This window comes from Eucyclogobius newberryi, unplaced genomic scaffold (assembly GCF_026437365.1).
Source record: "Eucyclogobius newberryi isolate DKJ021-1_F unplaced genomic scaffold, fEucNew1.0.hap1 SCAF_33, whole genome shotgun sequence".
In the NCBI taxonomy this organism is placed as follows: Eukaryota; Metazoa; Chordata; class Actinopteri; order Gobiiformes; family Gobiidae; genus Eucyclogobius; species Eucyclogobius newberryi.
In genome coordinates this window covers 242,787-263,548 of record NW_027315979.1, presented here as the reverse complement: position 1 = coordinate 263,548, position 20,762 = coordinate 242,787, and the positions used below count along the sequence as shown (strand labels likewise).

Below are 20,762 nucleotides of genomic sequence, written 5' to 3'. Positions count from 1 at the left end.
AATCGAGTAACAGTTAAAAATGTTTCTTTGTGTAATAACAAAATAATAATATCTGCAGCCGGTCCGTCCTTTAGTCCTGGTTCAGTCCTGGACCATCTGCAGTCTGTTTGGAGCAATATTTCTCCTTCACTGTGGTTCTCACTGAGGTTTCTACTTTTCCCCTCAGAGTTTTGTTGTGTATCCTCACACGCCCCTTGTCTTAGGACAGGGGACAGGGGACAGGGGACAGGGATAGGGGACAGGGACAGGGGACAGTTATCCATTTGCTAAATTCCATTTGTTCCACATTGTTTGATTCTCAAACCTTCTGTTGATTAAATCAACATTTCTGGAACGCCACTGATGCGGCTGCTGCTGGACCAGGACAATGCACAGTATGTGTAATACTCAATATATATAATGCATATATATAATGCAGAATATATATAATGCATATATATAATGCACAGTATGTGTAATGCTCAATATATGTAATGCAGAATATATATAATTCATAAATATAATGCAGAATATATATAATGCAGAATATTTATAATGCACAGTATATATAATGCACAATATATATAATGCACAGTATATATAATGCACAGTATATATAATGCATATATACAATGCACAATATATATAATGCACAGTATATATAATGCACAATATAATGCACAGTATATATAATGCACAATATATAATGCATATATATAATGCACAATATATATAATGCATATATACAATGCACAGTATGTATAATGCACAGTATATATAATGCACAATATATAATGCATATATATAATGCACAATATATATAATGCATATATACAATGCACAGTATGTATAATGCACAGTATATATAATGCACAGTATAATGCACCTCATCAGCAGAGATGCATCGCACCAGGGTGTAGCTCTGTCGTTCCTGGGCAGTGTGAATTGTGGGCGTTACATTTTTTATTTTTTCTTATTAAAAATTGAATTGAATAAAATGCAACCTTATGCTGACATTTTGTATGTTTATTTCTAAGAACTACCAACGAAAGCTTTTTTGATATGAAACTGCTCCTTTGACACGATCTCATAGGGCGCAGTAGATGCTCAGCACCTGCTTATCAAATACATAAGACTTTATTAGTTATTGTAGAATCATAATACGGTCAAACATACATAATACCGCGTATGATATCAAAATAAAAACAACAATCTCCAAATGACAGAAGTTTGAGCTTTGAAACAGGTTTGGTGTAAATTCAATTCAAAGACATCGTGTCCAGTAGAACAGAACACCAAGAAACATTAGAAATACACTTTTAAGAGAAGAATTATGAAAATTAATGTTTTTTCTGGTCTATATTTGGGAACAGATCTGGTAAAATATGTGATTTACAATGTACGATTTGACTAGTCCAGGAGCTTTGACACTTCAGGTCTCTCTTTGGTGGTGGAAGATCCGCCAGCTGCTCGTCTCCATGGAGATGTTATTGTTTTGCCTAGAGAATGTTCCACAGTGCGGCATTAAACATCTCTTCTATCGAGCTTGCATCTAGAGCTTCAGGCTCAGAGAAGAGACTTTCTCCATGGCCTAGCACCAAAGAACATCTCGCACATGTTAAAATGCTGTGCAATTCTAAGTCTTCAGTTTCTTGGGTGCTTTTTTGCTGGGCGTGGTTTTCTCTTCTCCGGTCGTGTCCTGATCGGGCTGAGGCTGCGTTGACTCATAAATCTGTTTGAGATTCAGAGTCTGCTGGTCCTTACTGTCCCTTTGCGCTTGCCGTAGCTGGCGCTTCAGGGTTTTCACTCGCTCTCTCAGGTGCCCGTTGGCTTTCTCCAGAACACGGACCTGCTGCGTCAAATTTTGAACGCGCTCCTCCTCCTCGAATAAAGCCTTCTGCACCGTCGAGCACAACAACTGCAAAAAACAAGAAGGAAATAAGTCAGATCAGATTTCTGGCATTGTGGGATGACTGAACCAGCATTTATAAGAATGTGTGATGTCATTGTTGATGTATTTCATTGGGACACGTCTTTCTGTGTGCGGGAGTTTGAATACACAAGACAATGAGGATTAAAACACAATTCAGATTATTTTAAAAGTGCACTAGTCACGATTATTCTGATGAATCTTTTCCGCCCAACATATTTTTTTTTACAGTACTTCTCGGTCATTCACGATTATTTTTACATTGATACTTGGAATACATCATCAACCAAATAAAAGTTGAATTATGGTGATTGAAGGCCTCTAGATGGAGAATATTTACAAATGCAGTTCATTCATGTTAGAAATCTGACATTTTCGTTATAAAGGGACTTTTGTGCGTTTTACCGTCTGTATAGTCCATATAACGATTATTAAAAAATACAACTGTGATTATTTCTTCTAGTCGACTAGCCATGATTAGTTGATTAATCTGCGCAATTGAATCTGTGATTTATTTCTGATTGTTCACACGTGATAACAAGGAAAATACAGTAAAACACAATCTAAAGTTACAACGATAAAGACAGCAACAAAATGTAAAAGATTTAAAGCAACATTTTAGTTATAATAATATAATAATAATCAGATCTAATGATTGGGTTTTCTGATTCCTCTAATTTCCTGTTTTTCTGCAAATCTAACCAATCAGAGTCTTTATATGAACGGCTTGAAAGCTGATTGGTTGAGAGGCAAAGATAACAGGCTGTGATTGGCTGAGAGGCAAAGATAACAGGCTGTGATTGGTTGAGAGGCAAAGATAACAGGCTGTGACTGGTTGCAATGATAGCATGATTAGTGCAGCAGTTGTTTGTCAGGATTAAGTCTCAAAAATACAATTAGTTTGATAGTTTTGATAAAATGACAAAAAATGAATACAAAAAGCATAAATTATTGAGCTACTTATTACATACATAAGCGTTACTGAGCAGAAAGCTGTATTTTATAAACCTTTAGAGTGTTTCTGTCAGTCCAGATTGAATTCACCCGACCGCTGTCAGTCGGAGTCACTTTTATCACATAAAACTGGACAGATTGTTGGAAAAGCTGATTTCTTTTGGATGTGCACTTCCTGGAGCTCAGGCCAAAAGCTGCAAATCTGTTCAATCCCCAAATGTGAAACATGTTTGTAAAAGTGTTACTGTAACTGTCCATTTGACAGTTTCCATGGGGACACATTGTTTCTAATCCTGACTAATTGTTTGATGATTGTTAAGCGTTTTCTGGAGAATAAAGAGAGAAAAAACAGAGAAAACAAAGCATTTTTAAATCAAAATGAAACTGGAAAAATCTCTTTCTAATTCGGAAATGGACAAGAAGCTTCTTTTTATCAATTTGTTTTCCTCACGAGGATTAATAAAGTACATACACATACGAGGATTAATAAAGTACATACACATACGAGGATTAATAAAGTACATACACATAAGAGGGATTAATAAAGTACACACACATACGAGGATTAATAAAGTACATACACATACGAGGGATTAATAAAGTACATACACATACGAGGATTAATAAAGTACATACACATAAAAGGATTAATAAAGTACATACACATACGAGGATTAATAAAGTACATACAAATACGAGGATTAATAAAGTACATACACATACGAGGGATTAATAAAGTACATACACATACGAGGATTAATAAAGTACATACAAATACGAGGATTAATAAAGTACATACAAATACGAGGGATTAATAAAGTACATACACATACGAGGATTAATAAAGTACATACACATACGAGGATTAATAAAGTACATACACATACGAGGGATTAATAAAGTACATACACATACGAGGATTAATAAAGTACATACACATACGAGGATTAATAAAGTACATACACATACGAGGATTAATAAAGTACATACACATACGAGGATTAATAAAGTACATACACATACGAGGATTAATAAAGTACATACACATACGAGGATTAATAAAGTACATACACATACGAGGATTAATAAAGTACATACACATACGAGGATTAATAAAGTACATACACATACGAGGATTAATAAAGTACATACACATACGAGGATTAATAAAGTACATACACATACGAGGATTAATAAAGTACATACACATACGAGGATTAATAAAGTACATACACATACGAGGGATTAATAAAGTACACACACATACGAGGATTAATAAAGTACATACACATACGAGGATTAATAAAGTACATACACATACGAGGATTAATAAAGTACATACACATACGAGGGATTAATAAAGTACATACACATACGAGGATTAATAAAGTACATACACATAAAAGGATTAATAAAGTACATACACATACGAGGATTAATAAAGTACATACAAATACGAGGATTAATAAAGTACATACACATACGAGGGATTAATAAAGTACATACACATACGAGGATTAATAAAGTACATACAAATACGAGGATTAATAAAGTACATACACATACGAGGGATTAATAAAGTACATACACATACGAGGATTAATAAAGTACATACACATACGAGGATTAATAAAGTACATACACATACGAGGGATTAATAAAGTACATACACATACGAGGATTAATAAAGTACATACACATACGAGGATTAATAAAGTACATACACATACGAGGATTAATAAAGTACATACACATACGAGGATTAATAAAGTACATACACATACGAGGATTAATAAAGTACATACACATACGAGGATTAATAAAGTACATACACATACAAGGATTAATAAAGTACATACACATACGAGGATTAATAAAGTACATACACATACGAGGGATTAATAAAGTACATACACATTCGAGGATTAATAAAGTACATACACATACGAGGATTAATAAAGTACATACACATACGAGGATTAATAAAGTACATACACATACGAGGATTAATAAAGTACATACACATACGAAGATTAATAAAGTACATACACATACGAGGATTAATAAAGTACATACACATACGAGGATTAATAAAGTACATACACATACGAGGATTAATAAAGTACATACACATACGAGGATTAATAAAGTACATACACATACGAGGGATTAATAAAGTACATACACATACGAGGATTAATAAAGTACATACACATACGAGGATTAATAAAGTACATACACATTCGAGGATTAATAAAGTACATACACATACGAGGATTAATAAAGTACATACACATACGAGGATTAATAAAGTACATACACATACGAGGATTAATAAAGTACATACACATACGAGGATTAATAAAGTACATACACATACAAGGATTAATAAAGTACATACACATACGAGGATTAATAAAGTACATACACATACGAGGGATTAATAAAGTACATACACATACGAGGATTAATAAAGTACATACACATACGAGGGATTAATAAAGTACATACACATAAAAGGATTAATAAAGTACATACACATACGAGGATTAATAAAGTACATACACATACGAGGATTAATAAAGTACATACACATACGAGGGATTAATAAAGTACATACACATACGAGGGATTAATAAAGTACATACACATACGAGGATTAATAAAGTACATACACATACGAGGGATTAATAAAGTACATACACATACGAGGATTAATAAAGTACATACACATACGAGGATTAATAAAGTACATACACATACGAGGGATTAATAAAGTACATACACATACGAGGATTAATAAAGTACATACAAATACGAGGATTAATAAAGTACATACACATACGAGGATTAATAAAGTACATACACATACGAGGGATTAATAAAGTACATACACATACGAGGATTAATAAAGTACATACAAATACGAGGATTAATAAAGTACATACACATACGAGGGATTAATAAAGTACATACACATACGAGGATTAATAAAGTACATACACATACGAGGATTAATAAAGTACATACACATACGAGGATTAATAAAGTACATACACATACGAGGGATTAATAAAGTACATACACATACGAGGATTAATAAAGTACATACACATACGAGGGATTAATAAAGTACATACACATACGAGGATTAATAAAGTACATACACATATGAGGGATTAATAAAGTACATACACATACAAGGGATTAATAAAGTACATACACATACGAGGATTAATAAAGTACATACACATACGAGGATTAATAAAGTACATACACATACGAGGGATTAATAAAGTACATACACATACGAGGATTAATAAAGTACATACACATACGAGGATTAATAAAGTACATACACATACGAGGGATTAATAAAGTACATACACATACGAGGATTAATAAAGTACATACACATATGAGGGATTAATAAAGTACATACACATACGAGGATTAATAAAGTACATACACATACGAGGATTAATAAAGTACATACACATACGAGGATTAATAAAGTACATACACATTCGAGGATTAATAAAGTACATACACATACGAGGATTAATAAAGTACATACACATACGAGGATTAATAAAGTACATACACATACGAGGATTAATAAAGTACATACACATACGAGGATTAATAAAGTACATACACATACAAGGATTAATAAAGTACATACACATACGAGGATTAATAAAGTACATACACATACGAGGGATTAATAAAGTACATACACATACGAGGATTAATAAAGTACATACACATACGAGGGATTAATAAAGTACATACACATAAAAGGATTAATAAAGTACATACACATACGAGGATTAATAAAGTACATACACATACGAGGATTAATAAAGTACATACACATACGAGGGATTAATAAAGTACATACACATACGAGGGATTAATAAAGTACATACACATACGAGGATTAATAAAGTACATACACATACGAGGGATTAATAAAGTACATACACATACGAGGATTAATAAAGTACATACACATACGAGGATTAATAAAGTACATACACATACGAGGGATTAATAAAGTACATACACATACGAGGATTAATAAAGTACATACAAATACGAGGATTAATAAAGTACATACACATACGAGGATTAATAAAGTACATACACATACGAGGGATTAATAAAGTACATACACATACGAGGATTAATAAAGTACATACAAATACGAGGATTAATAAAGTACATACACATACGAGGGATTAATAAAGTACATACACATACGAGGATTAATAAAGTACATACACATACGAGGATTAATAAAGTACATACACATACGAGGATTAATAAAGTACATACACATACGAGGGATTAATAAAGTACATACACATACGAGGATTAATAAAGTACATACACATACGAGGGATTAATAAAGTACATACACATACGAGGATTAATAAAGTACATACACATATGAGGGATTAATAAAGTACATACACATACAAGGGATTAATAAAGTACATACACATACGAGGATTAATAAAGTACATACACATACGAGGATTAATAAAGTACATACACATACGAGGGATTAATAAAGTACATACACATACGAGGATTAATAAAGTACATACACATACGAGGATTAATAAAGTACATACACATACGAGGGATTAATAAAGTACATACACATACGAGGATTAATAAAGTACATACACATATGAGGGATTAATAAAGTACATACACATACGAGGATTAATAAAGTACATACACATACGAGGATTAATAAAGTACATACACATACGAGGGATTAATAAAGTAAAGTACCTTAGCCATAATAATCGTGTGACTCGCCAACAAATTGAACAAAAATAATCACAGATTTATATTTTTTTTTACATATGCAGCTCAGTATTTAAATGTTAACCGTAACCTGCCGTGTTGATCTAAAATGATCAACACAGCAGTTTAGAAAGAGAGACAGCCGGGGCCCTCTGCATAGTAACATACACACAGTAACATACGCACAGTAACATACGCACAGTAACATACACACAGTAACATACACACAGTAACATACACACAGTAACATACACACAGTAACATACGCACACATACGCACAGTAACATACACACAGTAACATACTCACAGTAACATACGCATAGTAACATACGCACACATACGCACAGTAACATACACATAGTAACATACTCACAGTAACATACACACAGTAACATACTCACAGTAACATACGCATAGTAACATACGCACACATACGCACAGTAACATACACATAGTAACATACTCACAGTAACATACGCACAGTAACATACTCACAGTAACATACGCATAGTAACATACGCACACATACGCACAGTAACATACACATAGTAACATACTCACAGTAACATACACACAGTAACATACTCACAGTAATATACGCATAGTAACATACGCACAGTAACATACACACAGTAACATACGCACAGTAACATACTCACAGTAACATACACACAGTAACATACGCACAGTAACATACGCACAGTAACATACGCACACATACGCACAGTAACATACACACAGTAACATACTCACAGTAACATACGCATAGTAACATACGCACACATACGCACAGTAACATACACATAGTAACATACACACAGTAACATACTCACAGAACATACGCATAGTAACATGCGCACACATACGCACAGTAACATACACATAGTAACATACGCACAGTAACATACGCACAGTAACATACACACAGTAACATACGCACAGTAACATACGCACAGTAACATACACATAGTAACATACACACAGTAACATACGCACAGTAACATACGCACAGTAACATACACATAGTAACATACACACAGTAACATACACACAGTAACATACACATAGTAACATACACACAGTAACATACACACAGTAACATACGCACACATACACACAGTAACATACCCACAGTAACATACGCACAGTAACATACACACAGTAACATATACATAGTAACATAAACACAGTAACATACGCACACATACGCACAGTAACATACACACAGTAACATACGCACACATACGCACAGTAACATACACACAGTAACACGCAGTAACATACACACAGTAACATACACACAGTAACATACGCACAGTAACATACACACAGTAACATACGCACAGTAACATACGCACAGTAACATACACACAGTAACATACGCACAGTAACATACACACAGTAACATACGCACAGTAACATACACACAGTAACATACACACAGTAACATACACATAGTAACATACACACAGTAACATACACACAGTAACATACGCACAGTAACATACACACAGTAACATACACACAGTAACATACGCACAGTAACACACAGTAACATACACACAGTAACATACGCACAGTAACATACGCACAGTAGCATACGCACAGTAACATACACATAGTAACATACACACAGTAACATACACACAGTAACATACGCACAGTAACATACACACAGTAACATACACACAGTAACATACACATAGTAACATACACACAGTAACATACACATAGTAACATACACACAGTAACATACAGACAGTAACATACGCACACATACGCACAGTAACATACGCACAGTAACATACTCACAGTAACATACGCACAGTAACACACAGTAACATACACACAGTAACATACGCACAGTAACATACGCACAGTAACATACTCACAGTAACATACGCACAGTAGCATACGCACAGTAACATACACACAGTAACATACAATCAGTAACATACACACAGTAACATACACACAGTAACATAATCAGATCTAATGATTGGGTTTTCTGATTCCTCTAATTTCCTGTTTTTCTGCAAATCTAACCAATCAGAGTCTTTATATGAACGGCTTGAAAGCTGATTGGTTGAGAGGCAAAGATAACAGGCTGTGATTGGCTGAGAGGCAAAGATTACAGGCTGTGATTGGTTGAGAGGCAAAGATAACAGGCTGTGACTGGTTGCAATGATAGCATGATTAGTGCAGCAGTTGTTTGTCAGGATTAAGTCTCAAAAATACAATTAGTTTGATAGTTTTGATAAAATGACAAAAAATGAATACAAAAAGCATAAAATATTGAGCTACTTGTTACATACATAAGCGTTACTGAGCAGAAAGCTGTATTTTATAAACCTTTAGAGTGTTTCTGTCAGTCCAGATTGAATTCACCCGACCGCTGTCAGTCAGAGTCACTTTTATCACATAAAACTGGACAGATTGTTGGAAAAGCTGATTTCTTTTGGATGTGCACTTCCTGGAGCTCAGGCCAAAAGCTGCAAATCTGTTCAATCCCCAAATGTGAAACATGTTTGTAAAAGTGTTACTGTAACTGTCCATTTGACAGTTTCCATGGGGACACATTGTTTCTAATCCTGACTAATTGTTTGATGATTGTTAAGCGTTTTCTGGAGAATAAAGAGAGAAAAAACAGAGAAAACAAAGCATTTTTAAATCAAAATGAAACTGGAAAAATCTCTTTCTAATTCGGAAATGGACAAGAAGCTTCTTTTTATCAGTTTGTTTTCCTCACGAGGATTAATAAAGTACATACACATACGAGGATTAATAAAGTACATACACATACGAGGATTAATAAAGTACATACACATAAGAGGGATTAATAAAGTACACACACATACGAGGATTAATAAAGTACATACACATACGAGGATTAATAAAGTACATACACATAAGAGGGATTAATAAAGTACACACACATACGAGGATTAATAAAGTACATACACATACGAGGATTAATAAAGTACATACACATACGAGGATTAATAAAGTACATACACATACGAGGATTAATAAAGTACATACACATACGAGGATTAATAAAGTACATACACACACGAGGGATTAATAAAGTACATACACATAAAAGGATTAATAAAGTACATACACATACGAGGGATTAATAAAGTACATACACATACGAGGGATTAATAAAGTACATACACATACGAGGATTAATAAAGTACATACACATACGAGGATTAATAAAGTACATACACATACGAGGATTAATAAAGTACATACACATACGAGGGATTAATAAAGTACATACACATACGAGGATTAATAAAGTACATACACATACGAGGATTAATAAAGTACATACACATACAAGGGATTAATAAAGTACATACACATACGAGGATTAATAAAGTACATACACATACGAGGGATTAATAAAGTACATACACATACGAGGAATTAATAAAGTACATACACATACGAGGATTAATAAAGTACATACACATATGAGGATTAATAAAGTACATACACATATGAGGATTAATAAAGTACATACACATACGAGGATTAATAAAGTACATACACATATGAGGATTAATAAAGTACATACACATATGAGGATTAATAAAGTACATACACATACGAGGATTAATAAAGTACATACACATACGAGGGGTAATAAAGTACATACACATACGAGGGATTAATAAAGTACATACACATACGAGGATTAATAAAGTACATACACATACGAGGATTAATAAAGTACATACACATACGAGGATTAATAAAGTACATACACATACGAGGATTAATAAAGTACATACACATATGAGGGATTAATAAAGTACATACACATACGAGGATTAATAAAGTACATACACATACGAGGATTAATAAAGTACATACACATATGAGGGATTAATAAAGTACATACACATACGAGGATTAATAAAGTACATACACATACAAGGGATTAATAAAGTACATACACATACGAGGATTAATAAAGTACATACACATACGAGGATTAATAAAGTACATACACATACGAGGATTAATAAAGTACATACACATACGAGGATTAATAAAGTACATACACATACGAGGGATTAATAAAGTACATACACATATGAGGATTAATAAAGTACATACACATACGAGGATTAATAAAGTACATACACATACGAGGATTAATAAAGTACATATACATACGTGGGATTAATAAAGTACATACACATACGAGGATTAATAAAGTACATACACATACGAGGATTAATAAAGTACATACACATACGAGGGATTAATAAAGTAAAGTACCTTAGCCATAATAATCGTGTGACTCGCCAACAAATTGAACAAAAATAATCACAGATTTATATTTTTTTTTACATATGCAGCTCAGTATTTAAATGTTAACCGTAACCTGCCGTGTTGATCTAAAATGATCAACACAGCAGTTTAGAAAGAGAGACAGCCGGGGCCCTCTGCATAGTAACATACACACAGTAACATACGCACAGTAACATACGCACAGTAACATACACACAGTAACATACACACAGTAACATACGCACAGTAACATATGCACACATACGCACAGTAACATACACACAGTAACATACTCACAGTAACATACGCATAGTAACATACGCACACATACGCACAGTAACATACACATAGTAACATACTCACAGTAACATACGCACAGTAACATACTCACAGTAACATACGCATAGTAACATACGCACACATACGCACAGTAACATACACACAGTAACATACTCACAGTAATATACGCATAGTAACATACGCACAGTAACATACACACAGTAACATACGCACAGTAACATACGCACAGTAACATACGCACACATACGCACAGTAACATACACACAGTAACATACTCACAGTAACATACGCATAGTAACATACGCACACATACGCACAGTAACATACACACAGTAACATACTCACAGTAACATACGCATAGTAACATACGCACACATACGCACAGTAACATACACACAGTAACATACTCACAGTAACATACGCATAGTAACATATGCACACATACGCACAGTAACATACACATAGTAACATACGCACAGTAACATACGCACAGTAACATACACACAGTAACATACGCACAGTAACATACGCACAGTAACATACACATAGTAACATACACACAGTAACATACACACAGTAACATACACATAGTAACATACACACAGTAACATACACACAGTAACATACGCACACATACACACAGTCACATACCCACAGTAACATACTCACAGTAACATACGCACAGTAACACACAGTAACATACACACAGTAACATACACATAGTAACATACACACAGTAACATACACACAGTAACATACGCACACATACGCACAGTAACATACACACAGTAACATACGCACACATACGCACAGTAACATACACACAGTAACACGCAGTAACATACACACAGTAACATACACACAGTAACATACACACAGTAACATACGCACAGTAACATACACACAGTAACATACACACAGTAACATACACATAGTAACATACACACAGTAACATACACACAGTAACATACGCACAGTAACATACACACAGTAACATACGCACAGTAACATACGCACAGTAACACACAGTTACATACACACAGTAACATACGCACAGTAACATACGCACAGTAGCATACGCACAGTAACATACGCACAGTAACATACACACAGTAACATACACACAGTAACATACACATAGTAACATACACACAGTAACATACACATAGTAACATACACACAGTAACATACACACAGTAACATACAGACAGTAACATACGCACACATACGCACAGTAACATACGCACAGTAACATACTCACAGTAACATACGCACAGTAACACACAGTAACATACACACAGTAACATACGCACAGTAACATACTCACAGTAACATACTCACAGTAACATACGCACAGTAACATACGCACAGTAACATACGCACAGTAACATACACACAGTAACATACGCACAGTAACATACACACAGTAACATACACACAGTAACATACACACAGTAACATACACACAGTAACATACATAGTAACATACACACAGTAACATACACATAGTAACATACACACAGTAACATACGCACAGTAACATACGCACAGTAACATACGCACAGTAACATACACACAGTAGCATACACATAGTAACATACACACAGTAACATACACACAGTAACACATAGTAACATACACACAGTAACATACGCACAGTAACATACGCACAGTGACATTTGACAGTAACACACAGTAACATACGCACAGTAACATACGCACAGTAACATACGCACAGTGACACACAGTAACATACACACAGTATGTGTGTATGTTACTGGGTTAGAGTTAGGCACCAGCATAGTTTTACATAGTTTTACATAGTTTTACATAGTTTTATATAGTTTTACATAGTTGTATATAGTTGTATATAGTTTTACATAGTTTTACATAGTTTTACATAGTTTTATATAGTTTTACATAGTTTAACATAGTTTTACATAGTTTTACATAGTTTTACATAGTTTTATATAGTTTTACATAGTTTTATATAGTTTTACATAGTTTTATATAGTTTTACATAGTTTAACATAGTTTTACATAGTTTTATATAGTTTTACATAGTTTTACATAGTTTTACATAGTTTTATATAGTTTTACATAGTTTTACATAGTTTTACATAGTTGTATATAGTTTTATATAGTTTTACATAGTTTACATAGTTGTATATAGTTTTATATAGTTTTACATAGTTTTACATAGTTTTATATAGTTTTACATAGTTTGCACAGATCCAAACTACAGGGGTGCAATGTTTACAGAGGAGATGCTAAAAACATTGCATCCCTTACGATTCTCTAATTGCTAAAGTGGATTGCAGCCCAAACTGATACTGCTACAACTATAGTACTAGAGCACTACTGATACTAATACTACTAAAGTCTCATATGTTCTTGGACTGATGCTCAGTCTGGCTCGGGGCTCAGTCTGCTAAGTGCATTAGCACAGGAACATAAGCTGCTGACTCCTGACACATGTTCTCACTTAAGTCCCACTGAGATCCAAAAGACCAGGCCTGAAACTTTATCATGCGTCGCTCGAGCTGCTGAATCCAGTTACGCTGAGGACACGGTGTCAGCTACAACAACACGCTCAGCTTTTTCAAGATAAGCCTGGACAAACTATGAATCTTGAGGTGAGATTTTGGGAAGTTTGTCTGGAATGTTATTTTGAGCTCATCAGCTGCAGGTGCCTCGTAACCTGCAAACCACAGATGGCTCTGGTCAGGTTCATGGAACCATTTGGGAGGGCGTGAGTTTAACATTTGGAAAATATTTGAGTTTTGTGGAGGTGAAATCCTTCTCGACAGAAGATCTGGCTCTGGTCTCCTCCCGCTGTGTCTCAGGCCAAACTCAGACAATCTAATAAGGTTTGTTTATTCCTGTGATGCACAGACATTTCTCATGAGAAGTTACAATCATCATTCGGAACAAAATCAGACTCATCTCAGATGAAGTTTAGGGATTTCAGATTGGCTTAAATCTGCTGTGTTTTCGATCCCCTGCAATATTATCCTAGTTATCAAAATTTGTTTTGATATGGATGGACCATGCATGTCCCTGATTGGCTAATTCACCTGTCAATCACGTCCATCAGACATTTGATGGTTTGAATCCAGCTCTAACCAGTTAAACTGCATCACATCTCAAGTGTCTCTAAGTGAGTCAGAACTATGGCTCTTGGGCCCCCCTCAGATGTGGCTCCTGCTGAAGTATCACATATATACACAAATACCACAAAGTATCACATATGTACACAAATACCACAAAGTAACACATATGTACACAAATACCACAAAGTAACACATATGTACACAAATACCACAAAGTAACACATATGTACACAAATACCACAAATGAACCCAAAATGTATGACTTCTTTCCTAAAGTCCTGCTCGGGCTCAGAGAGGAGACTTTAAAGCAGCTCTGCTTGTGTACAAGTCTCTCCATGGCCAAGCACCAAAGTACATCTCTGACATGTTAGTGCCATATGAACCATCTCTGACTCTGAGGACCTCAGGGACCGGCCTCCTGCTGGTGCCAGAGTCAGGACTAAACATGGACCGGCCTCCTGCTGGTGCCAGAGTCAGGACTAAACATGGACCGGCCTCCTGCTGGTGCCAGAGTCAGGACTAAACATGGACCGGCCTCCTGCTGGTGCCAGAGTCAGGACTAAACATGGACCGGCCTCCTGCTGGTGCCAGAGTCAGGACTAAACATGGACCGGCCTCCTGCTGGTGCCAGAGTCAGGACTAAACATGGACCGGCCTCCTGCTGGTGCCAGAGTCAGGACTAAACATGGACCGGCCTCCTGCTGGTGCCAGAGTCAGGACTAAACATAGACTGGCCTCCTGCTGGTGCCAGAGTCAGGACTAAACATGGACCGGCCTCCTGCTGGTGCCAGAGTCAGGACTAAACATGGACCGGCCTCCTGCTGGTGCCAGAGTCAGGACTAAACATGGACCGGCCTCCTGCTGGTGCCAGAGTCAGGACTAAACATAGACTGGCCTCCTGCTGGTGCCAGAGTCAGGACTAAACATGGACCGGCCTCCTGCTGGTGCCAGAGTCAGGACTAAACATGGACCGGCCTCCTGCTGGTGCCAGAGTCAGGACTAAACATGGACCGGCCTCCTGCTGGTGCCAGAGTCAGGACTAAACATGGACCGGCCTCCTGCTGGTGCCAGAGTCAGGACTAAACATGGACCGGCCTCCTACTGGTGCAGTCTCCCTGAAGATGTGAAACAGGTAATTTTATTATTATTCATGTTTTTATCTGTTTATATTGAGATTTAAATGCATCTTTATGTGAAGTACTTTGGAGTACTTTGGAGTACTTTGTGTACCAGTTGTGACCTCCAAATAAACTCCTTAAACAGTGAGGTTGGTGCAGTCTGGAATACTCGGAGCATAATGAGGTTCAGGGTGAGAAAAGCATTCACTTTTCAAGCTCCAGTCAAATCTGCTCCAGGGACAAATATTTCAGTAATCGCAAACATTCAGACACAATTGCTGCCACATGAATGTTTTAAGACACCCATAAAGTCCATAAAGTCCATAAAGTCCATAAAGTCCATAAAGTCCATAAAGTCCATAAAGTCCATAAAGTCCATAAAGTCCATAAAGAAAAAAGCAAAAACAGTGTAGAACTTTAATGAAGCTGCTGTCGGCGTGGAAACGATCCCTCCAGACAATGGGACGCTTTTTATCGCGTCTATAAATGTCCCTTTTAAAGCGATCGTGGAAAGAAAGCGGAATTGGATTGAGATACTTAACACGCAGCAGGTTTTGTGTGTTTGGAAGGAAATGCAAGATGAAGTGTTCAAATAAAAGGCGATTGGAAGCAGTGAGCTTGGATCAAGTAGAGTAATGTTTTTATATTAACCGTTATATTGTCGTAAGTAATAAGGAGTTTGAATCCTGCTACGGACAAAGATGAGCTGCTATTTAAACCTTTTTGTGGTCTTTGTCGTCTGTGTGGTCTTTGTGGTCTTTGTGGTCTTTGTGGTCTGTGTGGTCTTTGTGGTCTTTGTGGTCTTTGTGGCCTTTGTGGTTCTTTGTGGTCTTTGTGGTCTTTGTGGTCTTTGTGGTCTGTGTGGTCTTTGTGGTCTTTGTGGTCTTTGTGGCCTTTGTGGTTCTTTGTGGTCTTTGTGGTCTTTGTGGTTCTTTGTGGTCTTTGTCGTCTGTGTGGTCCTTTGTGGTCCTTTGTGGTCTTTGTGATCTGTGTGGTTCTTTGTGGTCTTTGTGATCTGTGTGGTTCTTTGTGGTCTTTGTGATCTGTGTGGTTCTTTGTGGTCTTTGTGATCTGTGTGGTCGTTGTGGTCTGTGTCTGGAACTATGGCCTTTACTTTGCACGTTCAAGGCTGACGAGGGAAACACACAAACAGAAAAGCCCCGCCCATTTGGGGACTCAAACTGGGAACATTCTGGCTGTTGGAATGCTTAGCCTGTTAGCCTGTTAGCCTGTTAGCCTGTTAGCCTGAGCTGGCGCTCCATCGAGGCTCAGATGTTTGTATTTAGAGCAGAGGAGATGAGGTCAGAGCTGTTGCCATGACATCACAGCACGATTCTAATCACGCTTTGACCTGGAGCGGAACCAAAGCTGCTTCAGTGACTCTTATGGACTCGGCTGATGATTGAAAACAGACAAAAAGGTTTAGATTCATTCAAAAGGATGAGAAGGACTGGGAGCCATTTGAAAACAATTGCTAACGATGCTAATGACGGAATCGATCCGTTCAAATAGAAGTGGATTATTTTGTGAGGCTGAGAGGGAAAGGAACTCAAAAACTCTTCATTTGCATAATATGTGTCCTTTAATTATAACAAGGGTAATTTCAATTCAATTTATGTTTGTAACGCCCAAAATCACAACAACAGTTTCCTCTGAGGGGGACGAGGGACGATGTCCCAGGGTCCTCTGTCCTTAAGACCCTCCCTCTGTCCTTAAGACCCTCCCTCTGTCCTTGGACCCTCCTTCTGTCCTTAGACCCTCCCTCTGTCCTTAGACCCTCCTTCTGTCCTTAGACCCTCCCTCTGTCCTTAGACCCTCCCTCTGTCCTTAGACCCTCCTTCTGTCCTTAGACCCTCCCTCTGTCCTTAGACCCTCCCTCTGTCCTTAGACCCTCCCTCTGTCCTTAGACCCCCCCTAGGGTTAGTGACTCCAGAGCATGTTGATGTAACACATTAGTATTTGTAAGTAGAAAACCTGATCTCAATTATCTCCACATTGGGATGTTTTAGAGCAGAAGAAAGTAATCCAGGACAAGTCACTTCACCCGAGCCGACTGTGGTGGGAAGTTCTGACCAAATGTGCTTTTTTCATTCAAATGAATAGATTTGGTTTGTTTGCAAAATGGAAGGAAGTTAATCCAGAACAATCCCTTTATATCACAGTATGTATCTCTCTGCAGGACTAAACCAGGTCTAAACCAGGACTAAACCAGGTCTGAACCAGGACTAAACCAGGTCTGAACCAGGACTAAACCAGGACTAAACCAGGTCTGAACTAGGTCTAAACCAGGACTAAACCAGGTCTAAACCAGGACTAAACCAGGTCTGAACCAGGACTAAACCAGGTCTAAACCAGGACTAAACCAGGTCTGAACCAGGACTAAACCAGGACTAAACCAGGTCTGAACCAGGACTAAACCAGGTCTGAACCAGGACTAAACCAGGACTAAACCAGGTCTGAACTAGGTCTAAACCAGGACTAAACCAGGTCTAAACCAGGACTAAACCAGGTCTGAACCAGGACTAAACCAGGTCTAAACCAGGACTAAACCAGGACTAAACCAGGACTAAACCAGGACTAAACCAGGACTACAGGGACAATCACACTTGTACTTGTTTGATCCCAGTTTGATTTAGCCCAGGTTTAGCCTTAGTTTAGCCCTGGTTTAGAACCTGGTTTAGCCCTGGTTCAGCTCCAGTTCAGCCCCTGTTCAGCCCAGGTTTAGCCCTGGTTTAGCCCCGGTTTAGCCCCGGTTTAGCCCTGGCCTTGTCCATGTTTTGCTGGATTTAGTCCTTGTTTAGTCCCAATTTGAATGTGCTGTTTGTGTGTGAACGCACACTGAGCCTCATTCAAAAAATGAAACACAACCAAAAAGTAAACACATAAATCAGGGCATAATATTGGTAAATTAAGTGGGAAATTGTGGTAAAAATGTTGGATTATTGTGATCGGAATATTTTTTTAAAGTATACATATTTTTCATTCTTGCCATCACGGTCCGCCCTTATTGAAAAGCACTTTGGACTTCCCTTGTAGTATAATGACAAAAGGAGTTACCCTGGAGTCCTCCTGCGCCTCCCACTCTGCAGAGAAGCTGTGCACTTGGGTCCCTTGGGTGCAGTTGGTGAACTGGAACAGGCTGGAGAACATGCGGTGATTCTCTGGAACATCAGGGAAAATGGCGTCCTGGAAGTTCACTCCATGAGGAAGGATGTTGTAGTCCTCATCCATCCTGAGGAACCAAAACAAGAGTAATAAGATAAATATAGCCACAAGCGGCAATGATTGGCCCTCGCTACGCCGCCGCCACCGCAAAATGTACCTTTTGTTAAGCCTACTGCTGAATCCATGACGCTGTCGGGTCGTCTCCCCTTTGCTTTACATATGAAGGGAAAAGTTTGCGGCTCCGCCGCACAAAGTCCCTGACTCTTAGAATAAAAATTTTGATAACTGGTCCACCCATGAAGATGAGTCGTTAATAGAGCTAGGGTAGGAGTTCATAAAAGTATTAAGTGTCAGCAAGTTCAAATTTCATAGATCTGGCGATTTCCCCATCGTAACTATGCCGTAACAAATATGACATGGGTCTCATTGACTTTTTTGATCGGGATGCCAAAATGGAATTTTGTGCCAAATTTCGTAACATTTCCAAAAAAATTATATTTTACCCTCCATATAAAATGTTATAAGATAAGACAAGATGAGATAATCCTTTATTGTCCCACATGGGGTTATGTCACTCTATAGGGGGCGCTGTCGCGCCAAATAAATCTATTTAACTTAAAATAGGTTTAAGGCAAAGGGTTTAACAACTGATTCAAATTTGACACAATTCTGACTTTATCTGTGCAAACGGCAGCAAATTTAAAATTTGGGAAATTTCCTAGATTGTAGCTACAGTTTGCGGCTTCACTGCACAGAGACCGTGACAGGTATCAAAGTCATTTGAATAAAGCTTTTGATGTCCCACTCCCCAACACAATTTTTTACCAAATTTCAGCTGTTTCGGGCAAACGCCCGGGGAGGAGCGTTTGGACATTTGGAAAAATTTGCTAAGCATGGCAAATTTTGATCCAATATGGGCGACATTTGGTTGGGCGGACGGCGTTGCCGTAAAAATGTTTTTTACTTCTCTTGTCACCATCTACCTCTGCGCCAAATTTCATGATTCCACGATCAGATTTTTTTTGGCCATTTCCTATCTCTCAGTGCATTTTTGCGACATTTGGGGG

The 20,762-nt window shown here is 37.0% G+C and overlaps 1 protein-coding gene across 1 annotated transcript in view; it reads right to left on the bottom strand.

Moving 5' to 3' along the window:
• Nucleotides 1–1,581: 1,581 nt before the first annotated feature.
• Nucleotides 1,582–20,762, bottom strand: part of LOC140375610 (coiled-coil domain-containing protein 3-like) — a 40,325-nt gene continuing 21,144 nt past the window's right edge. The window contains exons 2-3 of the mRNA XM_072461890.1: nt 19,588–19,762; nt 1,582–1,897 (exon numbers count right to left, since the gene is read on the bottom strand). Of these exons, the coding sequence (XP_072317991.1) occupies nt 1,616–1,897; nt 19,588–19,762 (457 nt within the window). The 3' untranslated portion in view covers nt 1,582–1,615. The remainder of the gene's footprint in view (nt 1,898–19,587; nt 19,763–20,762) is intronic.